Source organism: Petromyzon marinus, unplaced genomic scaffold (genome assembly GCF_048934315.1).
Source record: "Petromyzon marinus isolate PM22_M1 ecotype Great Lakes invasive population unplaced genomic scaffold, UKy_Petmar_22M1.pri1.0 PM_G_Scaffold_124, whole genome shotgun sequence".
Taxonomy (NCBI): Eukaryota; Metazoa; Chordata; class Hyperoartia; order Petromyzontiformes; family Petromyzontidae; genus Petromyzon; species Petromyzon marinus.
This window is the reverse complement of record NW_027422678.1, coordinates 435646-458250: the sequence shown is the minus strand read 5'-3', so window position 1 is coordinate 458250 and position 22605 is coordinate 435646. Positions and strand designations below refer to the sequence as shown.

Here is a 22605-nt window from a genome sequence, read left to right as displayed (position 1 = left end):
CTCTCCCCCATCTCTCCCTCCCCAATCTCTCCCCAATCTCTCCCCCATCTCTCCCTCCCCCATCTCTCCCCATCCCTCCCTCTCTCTCTCCCTGTCCATCTCCCTCCCCTCCCTCTCTCTCCCCCATCTCTCCCCCATCTCTCCTCCATCTCTCCCTCCCCAATCTCTCCCCACTCTCTCCCCCATCTCTCCCCCATCTCTCCCTCCCTCCCCCATCTCTCCCCATCCCTCCCTCTCTCTCTCCCTGTCCATCTCCCTCCCCTCCCTCTCTCTCCCCAATCTCTCCCCCATCTCTCCCCCATCTCTCCCCCATCTCTCCCTCCCCAATCTCTCCCCGATCTCTCCCCAATCCCTCCCCAATCTCTCCCCCATCTCTCCCTCCCTCCCCCATCGCTCCCCCATCTCTCCCCATCTCTCCCTCCCCCATCTCTCCCCAATCTCTCCCCATCTCTCCCCCATCTCTCCCCCATCTCTCCCTCCCCAATCTCTCCCCCATCTCTCCCCCATCTCTCCCTCTCTCCCCATCTCTCCCCCATCTCTCCCTCCCCAATCTCTCCCCCATCTCTCCCTCCCTCCCCCATCTCTCCCCATCCCTCCCTCTCTCTCTCCCTGTCCATCTCCCTCCCCTCCCCCATCTCTCCCCCATCTCTCCCTCCCCAATCTCTCCCCAATCTCTCCCCCATCTCTCTCTCTCGTTTGCCTTCACCCCCCACCAGCGCCCTCTCTGACTGACAGCTGGCGGCTGGCAGACACCGCCTAGGGGTTAATTTGGCGCGCGCCTTCCACCCCCCCCCCACTCAGTGGCTAAGCCCCGCCTCCGGCCACGCCCTCTCGTGGAACCTTCGAGCAGGTTCCCGGAGCATCTCGGCTAGCCCCTCCTGTTGCCTTTGCCTCAGATACGCCTCCTTCCCTGATTGGCTGTTACCTCTGTGGCTGTACCCGTGATGTCACTTTGTCACTTCACATGCCCACGGGTGGGGTGGGGCAGTCACGTGCCCACGGGTGGGGGAGTTTGGTGGTGGTGGTGAGGAGCAGAGAAGCAGCAAGTTGAGGTGCGGAGTGAGGAGAGAAGAGGTGAGGAGAGAAGAGGTGAGGCGAGGTGAGCAGAGAAGAGGTGAGGAGAGAAGAGGTGGGGAGAGAAGAGGTGAGGAAGAGGAAGACGACACGCCAGGTGAGGAGTGAGGGAGTTGCTGAGGGAGTTAATATTGTTATTTTGTTATTGTTGTTTTGTTATTGTTGTTATTTTTGTTGTGGTTGATGTTTTGTTGTTATTGTTGTTGCTATTGTTGTTGCTGTTATTGTTGTTGTGTTATTGTTGTTATTTTTGTGGTTGATGTTGTTTTGTTGTTATTGTGTTGTTGTTGTGTTGCTGTTATTGTTGTTATTGTTGTGTTGTTATTGTTGTTGTGTTGTTATTGTTGTATTGTTATTGTTGTGTTGTTATTGTTGTATTGTTGTTATTGCTGTTGTTGTTTCCCCCCCGCCGCGTGTGACTGAGCGACGTCTTCACGTTGAGGTGAAGCCGCTCCACGCCGCCACGGCCGCAGTGACGCAGAGAGGAGGCGGCGGCGACCTCCTCCTCCTGCTCCTCATCCTCCTCCTTCTGCTCCTCCTCCTGCTCCTCATCCTCCTCCTGCTCCTCCTGCTCCTCCTGCTCCTCATCCTCCTGCTCCTCCTCCTCCACCATGCTTCTGCCGGCAAACACCACGGCGACATCGTTTGACGATCACGACGACGACGATGACACCATCAGCCATGATCAACCCTCTGCTGGATGAAAGTCTCCCCCCACCCCACCCCAACCCCACCCCAAGCAGCCGCCACCTCGCACCACCACAGCAGCAGCAGCAGCCACGGTTAACATCGCTTGCGTCGCCTAGGTAAAATAATTAACGAATGAATGAAAACTTAAAATTAAATAACGACATATTCTTAGCTCTTTCAGTAAAGTCACGTTGAAGGGAAACAATAAAATAATATAAAATATATAAAACAATTAAATATTTTATTGTTTCCCTTCAACGTGGTGACTTTACCCAAGAGCTAAGAATATGAATTACTGCAGTCACGAAAGCTTTAAATCAAAATTTTTTATGGTTTGTTTATAGCTTCCATGAATTTATGTAGAAATATGGTAAGGCCTCTACTTTGGGGATATGTCCCTGAAAAACGCGACGTTAGGCGAAACAATGTCAATCTAAACCTAATTTACTATTGACTTAATGATATGAATGTAGCGTACGTTCCTGGGGGTAAATTTTTTTCATCAATTTGCAGAAAACATAACAGAAAAAAAATCCGAGTAACAAGATAACCCGCGCAATAGGTTATAACGACGTTTCGGGCGCGACCCCAAGCGTCCTCCTTCAGGTGGTGGCGGGTGGGGGGGAGGGAGGGACACAACCACAGCAAGAGGCAGCCTACCGCCCACTTGAGCGACTGTTTCCTGCTGCGGTTTGACCCCCTACCTGATGGCGATTGGCCGCTTGTTTGCGTGCGCGCCCGGAACTTCGTGGACTTATCTTCTGCCTCCCAGGGAGTTTCTCGCCGCCGCCGACGACGACGAAGATTTGCGCAGAGCGGCGTGGGGAGCGCTCGGATTTAGAGACGAGGGGGGAGGGAATCATGGAGCACGCGCAAGTTCAGGGCCATCGTATTGATCGATAAGCAATAGACAAGTATTTTTTTATTTAAAGCTTTCGTGACTGCAGTAATTCATATTCTTAGCTCTTTCAGTAAAGTCACGTTGAAGGGAAGCTATAAAAGAATAAAATATATATAAAACAATAAAAATTGTTTTATTATAAAAAAAATAAAAAAAATTTTATATAATAATATATTTATAAAACAATAAGAATTGTTTTATATATATTTTCTTATTTTATTTTTTCCCCTCAACGTGACTTTACCGAAAGAGCTAAGAATATAAAAATAGAAAAGTAATTGATATGATTATAGATTTGAAAGACTTTGTGTCGGCAGGGATTCACACTCTTTATTTTTTTCTTCCGGTGAAGTCACATAGGACGCTCGGATTTAGAGACGAGGGGGGATCGGGGAGCACGCGCAAGTTCAGGGGCATCGTATTGATCGATAAGCAATAGACAAGTAATCGATATGATTGTAGATTTGAAAGATTTTGTGTCGGCAGGGATTCGCACTCTTTATTTTTTTCTTCCGGTGAAGTCACATAGGACGCTCGGATTTAGAGACGAGGGGGGATCGGGGAGCACGCGCAAGTTCAGGGGCATCGTATTGATCGATAAGCAATAGACAAGTAATCGATATGATTGTAGATTTGAAAGATTTTGTGTCGGCAGGGATTTGCACTCTTTAGTTTGTTTTTTTCCGGTGAAGTCACGTAGGTAACAAAAATAAATAAAATAAATGAAAACTAAAATTTCATCACGACGTTTCGCGCGCAACCCAAAGCGACCTTCAGGTTGGGGGGGGGGGGAGACAACGTGAAGGACCCTTGTTGTGGTTGCGTCCTGAAACGTCGTGATAGAATTTAGTTTTAATTTACTCTTTGGTTCTATTGGGTAAAGTCACCACGTAGGTGAAAATAAAATAACAAAAAATCACGACGTTTCGGCCACAACACAAGCGGCCTTCATCAGGTGAAGGGACGAGACTGTCTGGAGGACAGCGCTGGAGTGAAAAAGCCACGCTTAGATCACGACCTTTAAGCTGTGTGAGAGAAACAAAGCGCCTTGACAAAGGAATTAGCATACAATTTAGCATTGAAATGGCTCATTGAAATAGCTAAGTTAAAGTATACACATCCGCAGATGCTAAATTATATGTTAATTCCTTTGTCAAGGCGCTTTGTTTTCTAATAGAACCAAAGAGTATGGATCCTTGCAGTCACGAAAGCTTTAAATCTAGAATTTAGTTTTAATTTATTTAATTTATTTTATTTTTAACCTACTACCTGACTTTAGCGGAAAAAAAAACCACAGCCTGCGAATCCCTGCAGTCACGTTGGCTTCAGATCTAGAACGAAGTGATTTTATAACCGACGTGACCTGAACCTTTGGGGGGCCAAGTGCCGTCGGCAAGCTGCTGCTGCTGCTGCTGTGAAGGTCGCCCCGGGACACGCGAGAGGCCGGCGGTGGGTGGCCAGCACCACGCTCAGCTGCTACATCTCTCTCTCCTCTCTCCTCTCTCTCTCGCCCCGTGTCGATGTCTACACACCGCACCAGGTACTCGTTTTAAGGCTGAGTCGACCTAGGGGAGGCGCTCGTATTCGTCGCGAGCCGGGAATTTGGAACTCGTGGGGGGCCAGGTGCGATAACCACTCGCGACAGCAGTTGACGCCCAACAATTGTTTAAATGTTATACGGTGGGGCCGGTGGTGGTGGTTGGTGGTGGTGGTGGTCTTTACGACAACGATATATTCCGTGGAGCATTAACGGACTGTCGGGGCAAGTTCTGTTAGCGAGCACCTGTGAAGGCCGGCACGGAAACACGAGGGGGGCGGGTGTCAATGTTTACGCATTGCAACAGGTAACTCATTTGAGGCTGAGTCGATCTAGGGGGAGGCCAAGGATCAGTTCAGATAATCGTCACTGATGTTGGCCAGGAGCGGGAGTCGAACTAGGGTCGACAGGTTGTTGGTAGCGCAGCGCAGCTAGGGGGTCATCCGTTGAGTACGTACGCAAAAACCTGTCAAATAAGTATTATAAAAAACGCGCTTTAATGAAATGCACCGCACTAATGTGGCCGCAGAAGCTCGCCACAACGTAAGGGGACCGTGGTCATTCACAGCCAACGTCAGTTGAGCGTGGACAATTAGAGCCGAGCCGAAACATAACACGTAAAAAATAATGTTTAAAAAAAAATACGTTTTTATTTGATTTTTAATGATAGAATATGGTATTGTCATCAGTATGACATAAGTTTACCAAGTTTGATACCACATTGGGAAGTGGGTTAAAATTGAGTTGTCTTGCTTCTGGCTTCAATTGGCTTCATTTTGCTGTACTCTTACGTTATTCTTTTTGTCATTGCCACGACCCCCAGGTCACTCTTGCAAATCAGTTATCCTGGTCTCTTGAGGTCTCACCCCGGTCACACAAAATCAACTTGACACTTGAACTCTGCACACCCGTTTGCACCCACACGCTGCCACCCAAAACGCCCCATCAACCCCTACACCCCGTTATGCCCCAGCGCACACCCCAACATCCCTACAGACAGACGTTTGAGCGTCTACTTACCCACCTGTGTTTCCACGCCGGCTTCGACTTCGCGACCCTTCCCCCGCGGCGGCCAAGGAGGGGCTGCGGTCTCCTCAATGATCCTCCCTCACGTTCACCGTTCTCCCACGGGGCCCAGCGCAGGTCACTTCATGGTGATCCTCCTCACATTCACCGTTCTCCCACGGGGCCCAGCGCAGGTCGCCTCATGGAGCGTTCCGACTTCGCCCCCAACGAGGCCCTGGGCCCTGGGCCGCTCGCGCGCCGTCGGGACTCGGACCGCGGGCCCAAGACTCTGAGGCCCTCACAGCCGGACGCCACTGAGCACAGCCTCCTTGACGATCGTGGGCACTCAACCCCCAGGCCCCGGTTCGGGGTTGAAGACCCGTGGCAGCAGCAGCAGTTGGGATTAAGTCCCATGCAGTGGGGGCCTGGCGGGCCTCCACACGGGCCCCCCCAGGAGTATGGCCCAGCGGACACGGAGCCGGCCCCGGGCTTCGCCTCGCGACATCGGAGCCCCAGGAGCGGCCCCGGCTCGGCGCTTGACGGCAAAACGTCGCCGTCCGCTCGCGGCATCGGCGATTCGCCCTGCTTTCGGACGAGCATGGTCCCCGCGCCTGTGGAGCGAGAAGGAGGTGATTACTGGGAAATGGCGGGCGGCGCATTTTAATTGCGGCTCGATCGGCGCCACCGTAACGAGGCAGCACTGTCAGCCACGTCTCGCGTCCATGGCGGTGTCCGCGTGGCTCTCCCAGCGCGTGTGCGTCTGCGCGCGTGTCTGTGTGTGCGAGCTCGCGTCTGTGTGCGTGTGTGAATTTGTGTTGGCGCATCTGCGTGCGTGTAAATGTGTCTGCGTGTGTGTGTGTGCGTCTCTGCATTTTCGTGCGCGTGTCTACGCGCGCGAATTTGTGCCTGTGCGAATTTCTGTCGGTGTTTCGCTTTAATGTCTGCGCGTGAATTTGTGTCGTGTCTGCGTGTGTGAACTCCACGCAATTCTTCGTGATGGGGGGACCTTTGTCTCGTGTGCATCATCTCTGTGTCTGCGCTGTACAGGGACGGTGCCTGGGTGCAGTTCGCCCTCCACGGAGTCCGGGAGCGGCCGAGCCTCGTCGGGAACGGTGAGACGCGACGATTCATATTCGCCGTCTCCCGCCGGCCTCTGCGTCTCTTCGCACTCGGGGACACGGGGACATCGCGAGACGCAGGGCAGTGGCCTCACCCGGGATTAACCCCCCCCACGCAGCGTACACGCAAAGCGCCAGGAGGTCACGGGGTCGATCCTGACCTGGACGCCCACATATTTGGAGTTTGCGTGTTCTCTCTCTCTCCCTGTGGGCATGGAGGTTCTTCTACGGGTTCTCCGGTTTTTTTCCCCTCCGCATTTATGAACACGCGTTCAGAGTATTTGGCCACTGTACATTTCCACTTGAAAAGCCACTTCACCGGGCTATCGTTTGTGGCCAGGTCGCGTCTGAAATGAGAGCCGTATGGCTCGGTGGCCCTTACCTGGTAAAATAATAAATAGCACAAAGTAAATCACAGCAGCCCACACACACTCACACACAGTGCACGGCAAGTGAGCGGCGATGTCGCATCCGTGATGTCACCGGCATGCGGCAGCGTCACGCAGAGTGCCTGCTGACCTCACGCATCCCCCCCCAACCCTCCGCGTAGGCCGTGCATCCCGAACAAAAGCTGTCTCGATGTTCTAAGTTGACGCGACTATTTTCAGCTCACGCTTAAATATGAAGCGGAAGATCCATCCGTTTGCGTGAAGCGGCAAAACCTCTCCAACGCTGACTCTCTGACGTCGTGAAATTTGCACAGCTTACGCCCGATTTTCAGCTCGCCACGTCACGGTCCCTTCCCGGGTCGCCTGGTTAAGGTTGAACTTCCTCGATTGAAAGACGTCCGATTTATCTTGTTGGTTCTTTCGGTAAAGTCACCACGTAGAATGGAAATAAAGTAATAAAAATAAAACGAAATAAAATTCTCACGACGTTTCGGCCACAACACAAGTAGCCTTCTTCTACTTGCGTTGTGGCCGAAACGTCGTGAGAATTATATTTTATTATGTTTTATTTTTATTATTTTATTTCCATTCCAGGTGGTGACTTTACCGAAAGAACCAATAAAGATGAATCCCTGCAGTTATAAACGCTTTAAATCGATTTTTTTATCCGATTTAGTTAAATTGATTTGTCTCGGCTTTTTTATTTCTTGCGAGCATCAATTTTTTCGCCAGGTTTTGTCAGTCAAATAAAAGGGAATATTAAATTAATCCCAAGGCAAGACTCCACAACTCCCGGGCGAAGCCGGTTAGTAGTAAAGCTCGTGCCATTATAAAATACTCCGTGTGTGGCCTACATTGGGTGGCCCATAAGTCTGGAATCGTAGGGAAAACTAATTCATATTTTGATTTAAAGCTTTCGTGACTGCAGTAATTCATATTCTTAGCTCTTTCGGTAAAGTCACCACGTTGAAGGGAAACAACAAAATAATAAAATATATATAAAACAATAAAAAAAAATCTCACGACGTACCTGATGACGACCGTTTGTGTTTTGGTCGAAACGTCGTGAGAATTTTTATTGTTTTATATATTTTATTATTTTATTGTTTCCCTTCAACGTGGTGACTTTACCGAAAGAACTAAGAATATAATTCATATTTGTTTGTTGCTGCTGCTGTTGCTGCTGTTGCTGCTGTTGCTGCTGCTGCTGCTTGTATAATAGGCGGACACAGACGGGGACCCTGAAACCTCCGCACCGTCGGAGGTGTCAGCCGATCGGCCGAGCGGCCAGCTGGTCCCCACTGGCGCGTCAGGTGGTCCCCGCGTCCAGCGCACGAGACCCCGGGATGAAAAAAAAGAGCAGCGGGTGGAAGAAGAAGAAGAGCAGGGAGATGAACATGAGATGGAGGAGGAGCATGAGGAGGAGGAGCGCAAAGCAGAGGAAGATGCGGAAGCGGCGGCCGATCCTTCCGCGTCATTCGAGGGCCTCGCGAGCGACCAGACGCCCGAGTCGCAGGCCACGGTGTACCGGCGGCTCCTGCAGGTCGCGTACCGGCTCCAGAAACTCCAGCAGGAGCAACAGCAGCAGCAGGAGCAGCAGCAGGAGCAGCAGCAGCAGGAGCAGCAGCAGGAGCAGGAGCAGCAGCAGGAGCAGCAGCAGCAGCAGCTGGAGCAGCAGCAGGAGCAGCAGCAGCAGCAGGAGCAGCAGGAGCAGCAGCAGCAGCAGGAGGGGTTAGCAGAGGCAGAGCCGTTGTTCGGCGCAGGGCTCGTTGGCGTGGCGGATCGATCCCGGGTGGCCTGCGATGGATCCCGGGTGGCAAGCGATGGATGATGAGGATGAGGCCCGGGGCTACCCAAGCGCGGCCACCTCAGGCGCGGCTCCTAGAGGGCCGGGCGCCCTGAGTCACCGCCTCTCGGCTTCCCTCCCTCCGCTCCCCCCGGCCCTGCTCTAACTGCCCCCCTCCCCCCCCACCACCACCACCCCTCCTAACTTTACTCACCGCGACTTCCTGAAGACTTAAAACTTCCCGCGGCCGCGGGAAGTTCTGTGTTGTTTGGTTCTTTCGGTTAAACTCACGCGGATAGAGAAATAACAAATGGAGCGAATAAAAAAATAATGAGAGCAAGAACGGCGACGTTCCGAAGGCAACGCGGGCGGTCGACGTCACCCCCCCACCCCCTTCCTGATGACGACTGCTCGCGTCGCGATGGGGACATCGCGGTTTTTATTCTCGTTATATTTGTATTCACTTTATTATTATTATTATTATTTCTCTGTCTACGTTACTTTACCGATGGAACCAAAGAATGTGAACTTCCTGAAGCTTCTGTGGGGGGCCCCTCGCCCCCCGCCCCCCCACCCACCGCTCGGGACGTCTCTCTCACGAGATCTCAGCTGGCTGCGTCAGAACTGCCGCACGATGGGAAACGCCGCAAGCGGCTCGAGGGAAACGAAACGCAAGGCGTGGTCGGAGCGATTTGCTTCTCGAGCGAGCGTCGAGGCGTGTGCTGTTCGTAGCCCTGCAGAGCCACGGAGCGTGGGAATTCCACGTTGCAGCTACGAGGACGAGTCCGTCCACAGGGCAAAAGCACTGTCGATCTTCCCCGCAGAGTGGCGCTCATTTTTTCAACCCCCCGGAGGGATATCGGGCTCGGTCGACCGCCGCCGAAACGAGGATTCGAACTTACGACCTTTGCCACCTTCGCCGGATTCCGGCACGCAAACGTCCGGTAAACGTGTCGCGTCGCCCGAGGGGGGGGGGGGGGAGGCTCGCGGCCCACGAAGAGGGGGGATCGGACAGAGCCGAGAGGATCGGGTTTCCTTCGCCAGTCGCGTTTTCGTTTCCTGCCCTTTGAGCGGAGAGCCGCGCGGCCGCCCACGATGCGTGGGCGGCCGCTTGATGCGCGACGATCGTCTCCGCTTGGTGGTCCTCGTGCCGCCTTCGAGGCGGAGCGGACACGCGGCGGCCATCGTTTGACACGTGACTCTCAAGACGCCGAGTTAATTCGTCGGAAGTCGCGCGAATCCGTCGAGAAGGTTTTCCACCTCGCCGCCCGATCGCCGCCACGCGTCTCTGCCCTGTCCGGGGGGCCCGGGAACCCCAATCCCCATTGCCCCCCCACTCGGTCCCGGTGCCGCTTTTGTTAAGAGTTGCTTGTGTAAACGTCGCCGCCGTGATGTAAACAAACACTCGGGGTGTAGGCAACTTGGCGGTGCAAATAAATATACCCCGGGTGGGGGGGGGGGTGTGTACATCGCCATCGCGCGTGGCACGGGGCGAGAAAGGATTCGGTGGGCGCGGTGAACATTGAGCTGAGCTGAAGGGGGTCGCTCTCTCACCTCTTCCACCTCTTCCACCTCCTCAACCCAAGGTACTCATTCCCCCCCCCCCCGTAAATAGAGGTAATGATGATGTGGACTTGTTACTCAACGCCTCCGCTCAGCGTCCGCGCGCTCTCTCGTCGGGGAAGAGAGGCAAGGAGAGAGGAGGGAGCTCAACGATACCGACAATTGCCCAAGCTCTGCAGGCCTCTATACATTGAGGTGTTATCGGGCAGCCAACGCGTGTTTGCAGGTGGGAGGAACCCGGAGCACCCGGTAGAAGTCTCCTCCAATCATATGGAACAAGTTTTCAAGTTTCATTTATTTAGGTATAGCCCTGTGAGCCATGCGGCTCTTAAGTCGGGGCTGACTGCCCCCACCCCCGCCACCGCCGCGACTACCCGCCGGGGGCTCGGCCAGGCAGGAGCACGGTTGTCGCTTCGCCCTCAAGTCAACCCCCACACCTCCGACCGCCTGCTTGGCCGACTCCCACTTCCGTCTCTCCCACCCGTCCCATCGGTGTGGGCTGGGCCCGCCGACCCGCCCGCTCCCTGAGCCGCTCGGGGTGGTGGTGGGGGGGTTGACGGTCAACGTGTGTCGGTGCGTAGCCTCGCCGCACGGCCTCGTGATGGTCACTGGATCCATTCCTTGTTGTTGTGTCCCCCCCCCACCACCCACCACCGCATCCGTCTTTGTCTTTCCCTTGGACTTCTGCCTCGGGACTCATTCGAGAAGGTGGCGCGGGAGTGGGGCGTCCTGTGAACCTCGCAACGCGCCGTCCACCCTCTCAATCTCTAAAACCTCGCCGAATTAAACGAAGGCGGCGTTGGAATCGTAATTCCAACGCTGTCCTCGTGACAGCACGGTCCCTTCACCCGACGAAGGCCACTTGTGTTGTGGCCGAAACGTCGTGATTTTTTTTAGATTTTTTTACCTCTGTGACTTACCGAACGGAACCAAAGAGTACAATTTATAACATTTTTGACATGCGTTTTTCTGGATTCTGTCTCTCACTGTTCAAATAAACCTACCATTAAAATTATAGACTGATCATTTCTTTGTCAGTGGGCAAACGTACAAAATCAGCAGGGGATCAAATACTTTTTTCCCTCGCTGTTTACGTAGAGTTGTGGCCCAGTGGTTAACGCACTTCGATATGAACCCAGCAGCAACCTGAATTCAGTTCCAAGCCGTGCCCAACATGAGCGGTGAGTGATGTATCAAATCAAGAGTGAGATATCTTTAACTGCCCCGTCCACCCCTTCCCCCGCCTAACCAACCGTGCACTGGCTGGCGTGGTGAAGTATGCTCATGTAACCCTCACCGTGTGGGGAGGCCCTCATCCAGCAGTGGATTGACAAGATGGCCTGTACAATATGCGATCTGGTAACTACCTTGCCAGGTATACAGGAGGTCGTGGGTTCGACCCTGACCCTGACGCCTGCTGCTGCTGCTGTATATTTGGAGTCTGTGTCTCTCTCATCATCATCACGGTGGCTAGGAGATGTTAACTACCTCGCCAGGTACACAGGAGGTCGTGGGTTCGACCCCGACCCTGACGCCTGCTGCTGCTGTATATTTGAAGTCTGCGTGTCTCTCTCTCATCATCATCATCATCACAGTGTCTAGGAGATGTTAACTACCTCGCCAGGTATGCAGGATGTCGTGGGTGCGACCCTGACCCTCTGACACACGTGTATTTGGAGTTTGCGTGATCTCCCCGTGGTCGCGTGGATTATCGTCCGGGCCCTCCCGTTTTGAACCCTCGATATCCGAACGCTCGGACACTCAGGAAGTCCAATTAGCTGATCGAATGGACGAGTGCAGAATTATTCCCGACAGTGTCCATGTGTGTTTCGCCTGTTGTGGAATTGTTTCAGTCACCCCCCGCCACCCACCACACACGCACACAACACTGGTACTTGGCTGCCGACCGGTAGGGCAAATCTCATTGCCTTGTAATCCACCACCCGCCAGCGAACAGGTCCACAGAGTTACTGACCGAGCGCAATGCTCAATCCACACGCTCGTCCCACCCGCCCCGCCTGGCTTACACCCAACACACACGAGCACACACACACACGCACGCACACACACACGCACACACACACACACATGCACACGCACACACACACGCACACACACGTACACACACACACGCACGCACGCACACGCACACACATGCACACACACACGCACACACACGTACACACACACACGCACACACACACACGCACACGCGCGCACGCACACGCACACACACATGCACACACACACGCACACACACGCACACACACATACACACATACACACACATACACACACACACACACGCACACACACACATACACACACATACACACACATACACACACATACATACACACATACACACATACACACACTCACACACACACATACACACACACACTTACACACACTCACACACATACACACACACTCACACACAGACATACACACACTCACACACATACACACACTCACACACTTACACACACACATACACACACTCACACACACATACACACACTCACACACTCACACACATACACACACACACAACTTGGTATCTGAAATCAATATTTGGACGGCAGAACATGTATTTACATTCGTATTCATGCGTGTCATGTATGAAGTGTATTTGTTGGGGTGTGTGTGTGCGCACCTTCTACCAACAGTCTGTTCATAAGGGTGCGCGAGGCGCGTGCTAGTGCTTCGTGTGCTGGGCTCCTCTCCGATTCGTGCGCCACGGAGCACGTGACGTGCCGTGCCGTCAGCCAAATAGCCGCGTTCTTGCGGTGCTCAAGATTCCCGAAGAATGACCTCGTACGAGAAGATTGCACAGAAAGACACTGACATGGCGAGTGGAGCGAGTGTCGCTGTGTGTGTAGATTCCCGTGTGGGGAGTCGGCAGGGCTGTTGCGTCGCTAGAGGATGAACGCGAATTTATATTCCAGTTGTTGAGTTCTTTTTTTTTAAGTCATGGGCCTCCTCTACATCCACTCAGACTCGAAACGATGACAGCATCTGATTTAACGCGTTAAAACATTACCAATGTGGAGACCTCCCCTTGAAGGCATCAGCATAGGGGAGACAAAGGTGGCCAGGCGTGGTGTGCCGTGCTGGTCTTCAGCACGGCTCCGGCCCAAGGCTACCAGGGGGGCATCTTCGTCTCTGCAGCTGTACGTGAGGAGCGTGCTTAGCGGCACGCTTCACAATTTTTTTTTCCTCCGCCCCCGGTTCCCTCCCTTTTGACTCCGGATTCTGAGAAGCCTGCGAGGTCCTCATCCACAGCCGCTTGGGCCGAAGTGGTCGCGGTCTACGAGGCGAACCAAGGGTACTGAACATCTGTGAGAACGAGCTTTATAGTTCATCGTATTCCTCCAGTGTGAATATTGATTGAGATTCTGATTCTGACCAAAGGCAAGGACAGAAACCCCCCCTGTGTAGCCATAACAGACTTGGGGCAGGTGCTCATCGCGAGTAACCAATCAACACCCACCACTCACTTGCTTCAGTGGGAAACAACTTGGACGTGCCCGCCCTTGCTCGACACTAAACAATGATTTAATAGCGACGACGAGTACATTCATACGTAGAGTGACGCACCTTGAATGACGACATTCAAGGTGCGTCACTCTTCGGCCTGTGGCCGTATCTCCCAGCAATTTGCCTCTTTGGTTTCTCCTCTTAAACACCTGGCGAGTTGCTATCTCTTAAACAAGTAATTTGGCAAGGATAGTCTCGGTAACAATAAGTAAATCAATGGTAAACGAGCGCTAATTTAACAAGTGTAGAGGATTCTCACGACGTTTCGACTGCAACACAAGCAGTCATCATCAGGTGTGAAAATCAACGGCAAGAAACATTTGAGAGAAGTGGCGGTTTGTATTTATTTTCTTGAAATGAAAGATGTCGAGCATCCTGAGCTAGCTAACACTGAGTGGCTCCTGAAGTTGTACTATCTTGTGGACATGACTGGACATCTGAACCAGCTCAATGTGAAAATGCAAGGCATTGGAAAGTCTTATCCCTTCAACAAGCAGTGTTTGCATTTGAAAACAAGCTGGAACTCTTCATCGTGGATATTGAAAAAGGTCGTTTACTGCACTATGAAAAACTGAGAGAATTTAAAGATGCGTGCACAGCAAGTGACCCCGTTTAACATTTTGATCTCCAGCAGCTAGCTGGCTTCACATCTGATCTCCAGCAGTCATTCAAAGCACGCTTTGGAGAATTTCCTGAGCACACTCGTCTTTTCAAGTTCATCACTCATCCACACGAGTGTTCAGTGGACAAAGCCGACCTGAGTTACATCCCTGGTGTCTCCATCAGAGATTTTGAGCTGGAAGTTGCTGACCTGAAGGCTTCAGACATGTGGGTGAATAAGTTCAAGTCACTGAATGAAGCTTTGGAAAGACTTGAACAACAGCAAGCAGAGCTGGCGAGCAAACACAAGTGGACAGAAATGAAAAAACTTCAACCTGCAGACCAGCTGATTGTCAAAACATGGAACGCGCTTCCTGTCACATACCACACACTGCAGCGTGTGAGTATTGCTTTATTGACCATGTTTGGTTCTACGTATTCATGTGAGCAGTCGTTCTCACATCTAAAAAACATCAAGATCAACCTACGATCCCGTTTAACGGATTAAAGCCTCAACGCCTGCATGAAGCTTAACCTCACCACGTAACAACCAGACTACAAAGCCATCAGCAAAACAATGCAGCACCAGAAGTCGCATGAATGGTAAGAAGTATTTTATTTATTATTAGTTGTTGGTATAACGTTATTAAAAAGGATACATTCAGAGACTTATTATATTCTAAAATTGGTCTTAGTTAAAAATACACGCATTTAGTTGTATTCAGTGTTAAAAAAGTATATGACTCTCACGGACATTTATTTTAAAATGTGGCTTTCATGGCTCTCTCAGCCAAAAAGGTTCCCGACCCCTGGTGTAGTGTATAATAGTGTAGTGTATAATAGTGTATTGTATAGTAGTGTATATTGTAGTGTATAAGTGTATAGTGTAGTGTATAATAGTGTAGTAGTGTATAGTAGTGTAGTGTATAGTAGTGTATAGTGTAGTGTATAGTGTAGTGTATAGTGTAGTGTATATTGTAGTGTATAAGTGTATAGTGTAGTGTATAATAGTGTATATTGTAGTGTATAGTAGTGTATATTGTAGTGTATAAGTGTATAGTGTAGTGTATAATAGTGTAGTGTATAATAGTGTATTGTATAGTAGTGTATAGTTGTGTATATTGTAGTGTATAAGTGTATAGTGTAGTGTATAGTAGTGTATTGTATAGTGTATAATAGTGTTTAGTGTAGTGTTTAGTGTAGTGTATAGTGTAGTGTATAGTGTAGTGTATAGTAGCGTAGTGTATAGTAGTGTAGTGTATAGTGTAATGTATAGTAGTGTAGTGTATAGTTTAGTATAGTGTAGTGTATAGTAGTGTAGTACGCACACTGTTGCACATGGTTCGCTCGTGTGGGTGTGTAGTGGAACGCACTGCTCATGAAAACTTTGCCTCGTTACGCGGTAAATGCTGCGGCACAACAGGAGGGAACTGCAGGGATGAGGCTCTCCGCTCTTTGTGCTGAGAATTAAAACAGCGCCAGGGTGGAGAGTCTCGTCCCTACAGCTCGTAGCTGTGATGGAGCGAGAGTGATCAGCGGACAGCCACCATGGTTGCCAGGTAAGGGGAGACTTCACCCGGAACTCTCCTCCACACGTGTTCCCTATGAACATTGTCGCAATAAACGTACGATCAGGAATCTTTAAAATATCAGACCTTTGTTGTTCCGCAAGAATATTAACGCTCAAACTCGTATCGAACTCTTCATTAATTCACTTGGTCAAACAGTTCAGGTACTCGGCAAAGCATTTCACCACCCGGTATGCAACAGTTAAACAATCTACTCCAAATCAACACCGAAATGTCAAATCATCATCCACCATTGACTTCCACATCGATGGAAGCCGTTTGCCACGACGTCCAAGCCATTAAACACCGGAACAATGAACGTGCCATTCAAGTACATCTTGAAACCCATTATCTGAAGTAGTTGGTATTAAATAACAATAACTAAATAATAGAAACACGTTTACAATATTGAGCGAAGTTATAGTCACGGACTCTTTCCAACTTGATCTCAACAGGACCACAAAAGCTCAGATATGTGTTGCATAATAATGAATCAATCTGATTGAAATCATCAAACACTTTCCGATTTCAACATCACCTTATAAAAGAATAACATTTTAAATATAAGCGCACAACTTTATCTATCTGTGATGAGCGCTGCACTTTCCGTTGTTTTCATGCAGGGGGCGCTGCAAACCGACGCACCCCCTGCATGGACGACGGAGGCGCAGGGACAGACGTTCGATTACATTGGAATCGATCTGCAGACGGCGGTCTTCTCGCACGGCCAGCTCCGTGTCGCCTTACCTCGATCCCGCAATCCCAAACAGGTAAAGGGCCGCATCGAACCGAACCCCCGGCAAGACCGTCTACTTAACGACGAGAGAAAATTCACACGAAATGTCCTTTTCAATGAAGTCTTCCAGATGTAAATTGAGACAAGCTTTTAATGAAGAAATAAAATTATCTAATTCAAAACACAACACAATTCAAACATGCTTCATTTTAAAACTTAAAAACGGAGCATGGGGTACTTGCGTGAATGCGTCCTTCGTGTGCCGTAAATGTTGTGACTTTCCTGGCCTGAAGGCCGTCAACGTGTTGGACCATTATTGGTGCACAGCGTTTCAACAATAGCAGTGGGGTTTGCTTCAAACGATAGGTACGAACATCCAGACGTGAATCAGCAAGGTGCATTTCTAGTCCTAGTTAGACAAAATCTACGTCAACACGTAAGACAAAACTACAATTCGTGTTGTAGAGAATGTACCTCCTATACGTGTAACTTTTAAGTGGTATTCCTTGTAACTGATGAATGATCCGAGCGTGCTACCTATTTCAAAGACAATGAGTTGCGCCAGATGCTTCGTGGAACACAAAAGTACCCTTTGACCTGTATCACAAGAACAACGGGTCTCACCTGAGTAATCTGTACAGGTTACTTTCAAACACACACACACTTTGTCCTAACATCACTTAATCAATGTTTGACCCTTATAGATCAAATGTTACAAGTATGCACAAAACCAGACAAGTATACATTCTAAATTATTGACAGGCATATTAACAAAATTGGATTACTGCAGTGAAATATACTGCATCACGTTACATCATATTAACAAGAAGCTTTTTAAAAAAGTTGCACAGTCTGCTTCACCGTGTATGTAAAACATACTATTGTCATTCAAAACGAGGCCATTGCATGCTGGCGTCTGAGTGAAAATGTAGCAAATTCTAAACATTACCTACAAACCACACAACTGAGATGACACATCAATCATCGCCCCCTACTGACAGGCTCTTGTCCACATGCAGGCCGGTGCAGGGCCACCACCTTGTGCCACACAGGGGCAGCTGCTACTTGGGGATGCTCTTTGAGTGTTTCAGGCGAGGTACGACACAAAACTCCGAGTTGCTGAGGCGATTAAGCAAGCACCGTGTAAAAGCAATTATTATAACATAGTGAATGCTTGGGAGCTTATTGGCTCTTGCTCCTGGTTAGAGATCTACCCAACCCACGGGCCCACAAAGTGTTCAACTTCACATTGTCATTAAAGGCTTGTGACAAAGGTGCATCTATTGTAGCGACATCGTCTCTGGCTTACACATCTACCGGGTCTCCACTTGACTTTGGATTGTCTCGGAGGAAGTCCACCCACACCTCCACTTCCACAAAATGCTGGGAGTTGCCTCGCTCTGCCTCACAGTCAGAATTCTCCTCCTGCTTTACGTTGCCTCCATCGATGTGAAGGTCCCATTTTGGAGTTGAATCTTCATCTTCACATTTCACCTTCACTTCTTCCCTCTTCACCATCACTTCTTCCCTCTTCACCATCACCTCTTCATATTTCACCTCGATACCTTTAAAAGTGTCCAAGCTGCGATTTTCGTCCGGTTCTTGTTTCATGAGGGATGGGCTTATTGTGGCACTTTGACTTTCACAAGCTGATTTCAGATTCCACTCCTTGCAGATCTTCTGATGCTTCCGTGTTTTCTGGTGTACTTGAAGATTTTATGAATGTGCAAACGCCTTCCCGCAGAGTGCACCTGTGTTCTCCGGTGTACTATAAGATTTGATGACTGTTCAAACATCCCACGTAGAGTGTACCTCTACGGTTTCTCTCCTGTCTGTGTTCTCTCGTGTACTAGAAGATTTGATGAATGTGCAAATGCCTTTCCGCACACACTGCACTTGAAGGGTTTCTCTCCCGTGTGTACTCTGGTGTTTTTTAAGAGTAGATGACTGTGAAAATGCCTTCCCACACACACTGCACTTGAAGGGTTTCTCTCCCGTGTGTGTTCTCTGGTGTGATTTAAGACCAGATGACTGTGAAAATGCCTTCCCACACACAGTGCACTAGAAGGGTTTCTCTCCCGTGTGTGTTTTCTGGTGTGATTTAAGACCAGATGACTGTGAAAATGCCTTCCCACACACACTGCACTTGAAGGGTTTCTCTCCCGTGTGTTTTCTGGTGTGTTTTAAGAGCAGATGACTGTGAAAATGCCTTCACACACACAGTGCACTTGAAGGGTTTCTCTCCCGTGTGTGTTCTCTGGTGTTTTTTAAGAGCAGATGACCATGAAAATGTCTTCCCACAAACACTGCACTTGAAGGGTTTCTCTCCCGTGTGTGTTCTCTGGTGTGTTTTAAGAGTAGATGACCGTGAAAATGCCTTCCCACACACAGTGCACTTGAAGGGTTTCTCTCCCGTGTGTGTTTTCTGGTGTGATTTAAGACTAGATGACTGTGAAAATGCCTTCCCACACACACTGCACTTGAAGGGTTTCTCTCCCGTGTGTGTTCTCTGGTGTGTTTTAATAGTAGATGAATCTGAAAATGTCCTCCCACACACACTGCACTTGAAGGGTTTCTCTCCCGTGTGTGTTCTCTGGTGTGTTTTAAGAGTAGATGAATCTGAAAAAGTCTTCCCACACACACTGCACTTGAAGGGTTTCTCTCCCGTGTGTGTTCTCTGGTGTCTTTGAAGATGAGATGAATCTGAAAATGCCTTCCCACACACACTGCACTTGAAGGGTTTCTCTCCCGTGTGTGTTCTCTGGTGTGTTTTAAGAGTAGATGAATCTGAAAATGTCCTCCCACACACACTGCACTTGAAGGGTTTCTCTCCCGTGTGTGTTCTCTGGTGTGTTTTAAGAGCAAATGAATCTGAAAATGCCTTCCCCCACACACTGTACTCGAAGGGTTTCTCTCCCGTGTGTGTTCTCTGGTGTTTTTTAAGAGTAGTAGAATCTGAAAATGCCTTCCCACACACATTGCACTTGAAGGGTTTCTCTCCCGTGTGTGTTCTCTGGTGTGTTTTAAGAGCAGATGAATCTGAAAATGCCTTCCCACACACAGTGCACTTGAAGGGTTTCTCTCCTGTGTGTGTTCTCTGGTCTTTTTTAAGAGTAGATGAACCTGAAAATGCCTTGTCACACACAGTGCACTTGAAGGGTTTCTCTCCTGTGTGTGTTCTCTGGTGCTGTGTCAAATTTCCAGTCCGATCCGTGCTGTATGCACGCCGGTCGCATTGTTGACTTGTCGTCCCGGCTTGCTGTGCTGAGGGCCTTTGCTCCATCAGACCAGCGTCAGCTGCAGACAGAAAATAAGAATATCCACACCATCTACACGTCAGTATCGAGCCATGGAGGAATGAATATATACAGTCACACGTGACTTAGACGTCTATATTCATTCATGTATTCACGACTAGCTGTACTACCCAGCTTCGCCCGGGACTTGGATCCACCACGTCCGGCCGCCTTTGTCTCCCCAGTGGCGATGTTCACACGACAGCAGTTACTCGTTTGAGGCTGAGTCGACCTAGGGGAGGCCCAGAAGCGGTTCAAATAATCGTCACTGGTGGTGGCCGTGAGCGCGAATCGAACTCGGGTCGCAGGGTTCGTAGCGCGGCGTAGCGCTAACCGCTACACTACAATGCGTTACGCTTCCACACAAACACAGACACACACAGACACAAACAGACACACACAGACACACACACAGACACACACACAGACAGCGCTAACCGCTACACTACAATGCGTGACGCTTCCACATGCGAGGGTCACGTGACAGATTTGACGTCACAGCTCACTTGCCGTCCAAAAAATCTATACATTATTGAGCTCCCCCCCCAAAAAACAACACAAAAGTGTATTTGTATAATGTTTGCACGGTGTACAGTCTGGAAAGTACCCACATGGCAAATTTCCAGTTTTGTTGCATGTCGGGAAGTACGCTAAACATTTTGAACAGACAACACACACAATCACAACCTTGCATATTTTTATATATATGGAGGTATACAGTAAGAGCCAATTTGTTAATCCATTGCCAGACGAGGGTCTCCCCACGCCGCCCCGGGTCGTGATTTGACCATACTTCACCACGCTCGTCCGTGTGGCGGCTTGGTGGAGGAGGGTAGCGTAGACGTGGGAGCGTAGTGACATTGTACTCTACAATGGATGTTGCCCCCACCGCTCCTATGCCGCTCACCAACGTTGCACAGTCCCGCAGCCGCCTAAAACAACAACAAAGTGCCATCACAAGGGAGAAACACAAATAGACATTCACTTCGAGTACACTCACCACCACGTAGCTGTCAACCCCCTATCAATCAGTGCCCCTACCTTATTACAGATCAATTCAGACCGTATCGGCCACCACGTGTCTTTATAAATATCAACGTTCGTCCTACGGAGTCCCATCACAATGTAGAAACACAAACAGACAATATTATGTTACCAAATCATGTTTTTTTTTTGCCCGTATTGAAACGGCTGTACCCCGTATGGGCGTGAAAACTCAATGTCTCTGTACAAGAATACGGGGTAAACCGTACGGGTTATGACAGCTGTGATGCATCAAGAGATAACTTGACCCGTCGTTGTGTTACCTCGTTTAACCAAAGGCTTCAAACTCGCGTGGAACAGCCCGAAACCCAAAGCATGAGGACAAACACAAAGACGGGTATATCACGAGAGAAAAACCCCTACAAATTTACCAATAACACTGCCCTTAAAAGTAAATACTGTAGTGCATAATCGTGCAATGGCCCTTTTTCATAACGCCTCTGTTACTGACGATTGTATTTCAGCCTTTCTTCTTACGACTGCTGCCTGTGTATCTTACTGTGAAAACAGTTCCACAAAGCATGTATAAATGTTTATTTTCTTTGTGACAGACTAGGCCCGAGACGCCAGGGAGGGCCTGAATGGCCTGGATTGCCTACCGAGAAGGAGACGCCTTCCCCGGCGGGGAGCAACCACAGCCTACGGTGTCACCGCCGCAACGGGGGTCACACAACACCGGATTTTTTTTTTCGTAAAAATTTTAAAACCAAAACACCCACTTACCGGTTCGCGTGAGTTCAATCCTGCTCAGAGTTTTAAGGGGCGAGAGGAATTGTTCGTGCAAGTTTAGGGTGGGGTGGGTGGGGGTGGGGAGTCGTTATGTTCCGAACAGTTTCGAAGCGTCCTGGGAGCCGCGCTTGAGGCGTCAGCCATTGGCACTTGGAAGCTACCACTCCCAGCGAAGGGTTGATGCTCAAACTATCAATCTTATACTTTCACTTCCATCACATAATTTGAATTGTATAAACTCAAACAATATATGCTGAATGATCTGTAATAGTCACGGTCGCTCCGTCATTGTATTGCTGTTGTAGATGTATATATTTATATATTTTAAAAAATATTACCGTGTCTGCGACCCCCCCTATTTAAAGCGGTAAGTTGGTTCGTTCCAAATGATGACGTTCACACAACGCGATCAAAGTTCGGAACGCTCTTGCAGAATTGTACAACATTTAACTCCGACAGTTATCGCGATATGGCGATACTACGATATTACCTAATCATATCCACCATAAGCGTATCGTACATTTTTTTCCACACGCACACGGCACGTGCACACACTCAAAGCACTTGCAATTTAGATTTAAAGCTTTCGTGACTGCAGGGATTCATCTTCTTGGTTATTTGGGTAAAGTCACCACGTAGAATGGAAACAATAAAATAAAAAATATATTTTGATCCCCTGCTGATTTTGTACGTTTGCCCACTGACAAAGAAATGATCAGTCTATAATTTTAATGGTAGATTTATTTGAACAGTGAGACAGAATAACAACAAAAATCCAGAGAAACGCATGTCAAAAATGTTATAAATTTATTTGCATTTAATGAGTGAAATGAGTATTTGGCCCATCAGAAAGATTTCTGGCTCCCAGGTGTCTATGTGTACACTGTATGTGTGTACACTGTTTGTATACACTGTGTGTGTACACTGTGTGTGTACACTGTATACAGTGCGTGTACACTGTGTGTATACACTGTGTGTGTACACTGTGTGTGTATACACTGTGTGTGTGTGTGTGTCACTGTGTGT

General features: G+C 49.5%; 2 protein-coding genes across 4 annotated transcripts; one reads left to right on the top strand and one right to left on the bottom strand.

The window, feature by feature from the left end:
* The first annotated feature begins 26 nt into the window (after positions 1–26).
* On the top strand, positions 27–9344 carry LOC142909540 (uncharacterized). 3 transcript variants are annotated; one of them, XM_076059762.1, is made up of 4 exons: positions 27–1171; positions 5397–5836; positions 6255–6319; positions 7937–9344. In XM_076059762.1, the coding sequence occupies exons 2-4, from the start codon at positions 5410–5412 to the stop codon at positions 8543–8545; spliced, it is 1101 nt and encodes a 366-aa protein (XP_075915877.1). In that variant the 5' UTR covers positions 27–1171; positions 5397–5409; the 3' UTR covers positions 8546–9344. The 3 variants fall into 3 exon arrangements, with proteins under 3 accessions (XP_075915877.1, XP_075915876.1, XP_075915875.1); XM_076059761.1 differs by having other exon boundaries at positions 5346–5836; XM_076059760.1 differs by having other exon boundaries at positions 29–1171; positions 5402–5836.
* LOC142909547 (uncharacterized) lies at positions 9106–22126 on the bottom strand. Its single transcript, XM_076059767.1, has 4 exons — positions 21574–22126; positions 20600–20738; positions 19243–19807; positions 9106–9271 (listed from the first exon to the last, which is right to left on the bottom strand). The coding sequence occupies exons 3-4, from the start codon at positions 19791–19793 to the stop codon at positions 9106–9108; spliced, it is 717 nt and encodes a 238-aa protein (XP_075915882.1). The 5' UTR covers positions 19794–19807; positions 20600–20738; positions 21574–22126.
* Between the last annotated feature and the right edge of the window lie 479 nt (positions 22127–22605).

Coding starts and splice junctions, on each gene's coding strand:
- LOC142909547 (XM_076059767.1), bottom strand. CDS start 19,793: ATGGAGCAAAGGCCCTCAGCACAGCAAGCCGGGACGACAAGTCAACAA. Junction 9,272..19,242: donor ACGGGAGAGAAACCCTTCAA/GTGCAGTGTGTG, acceptor TCGTCCTCGTAG/CTGCAACGTGGAATTCCCAC.
- LOC142909540 (XM_076059762.1), top strand. CDS start 5,410: ATGGAGCGTTCCGACTTCGCCCCCAACGAGGCCCTGGGCCCTGGGCCG. Junction 5,837..6,254: donor GCCTGTGGAGCGAGAAGGAG/GTGATTACTGGG, acceptor TGCGCTGTACAG/GGACGGTGCCTGGGTGCAGT. Junction 6,320..7,936: donor GCCGAGCCTCGTCGGGAACG/GTGAGACGCGAC, acceptor CTTGTATAATAG/GCGGACACAGACGGGGACCC.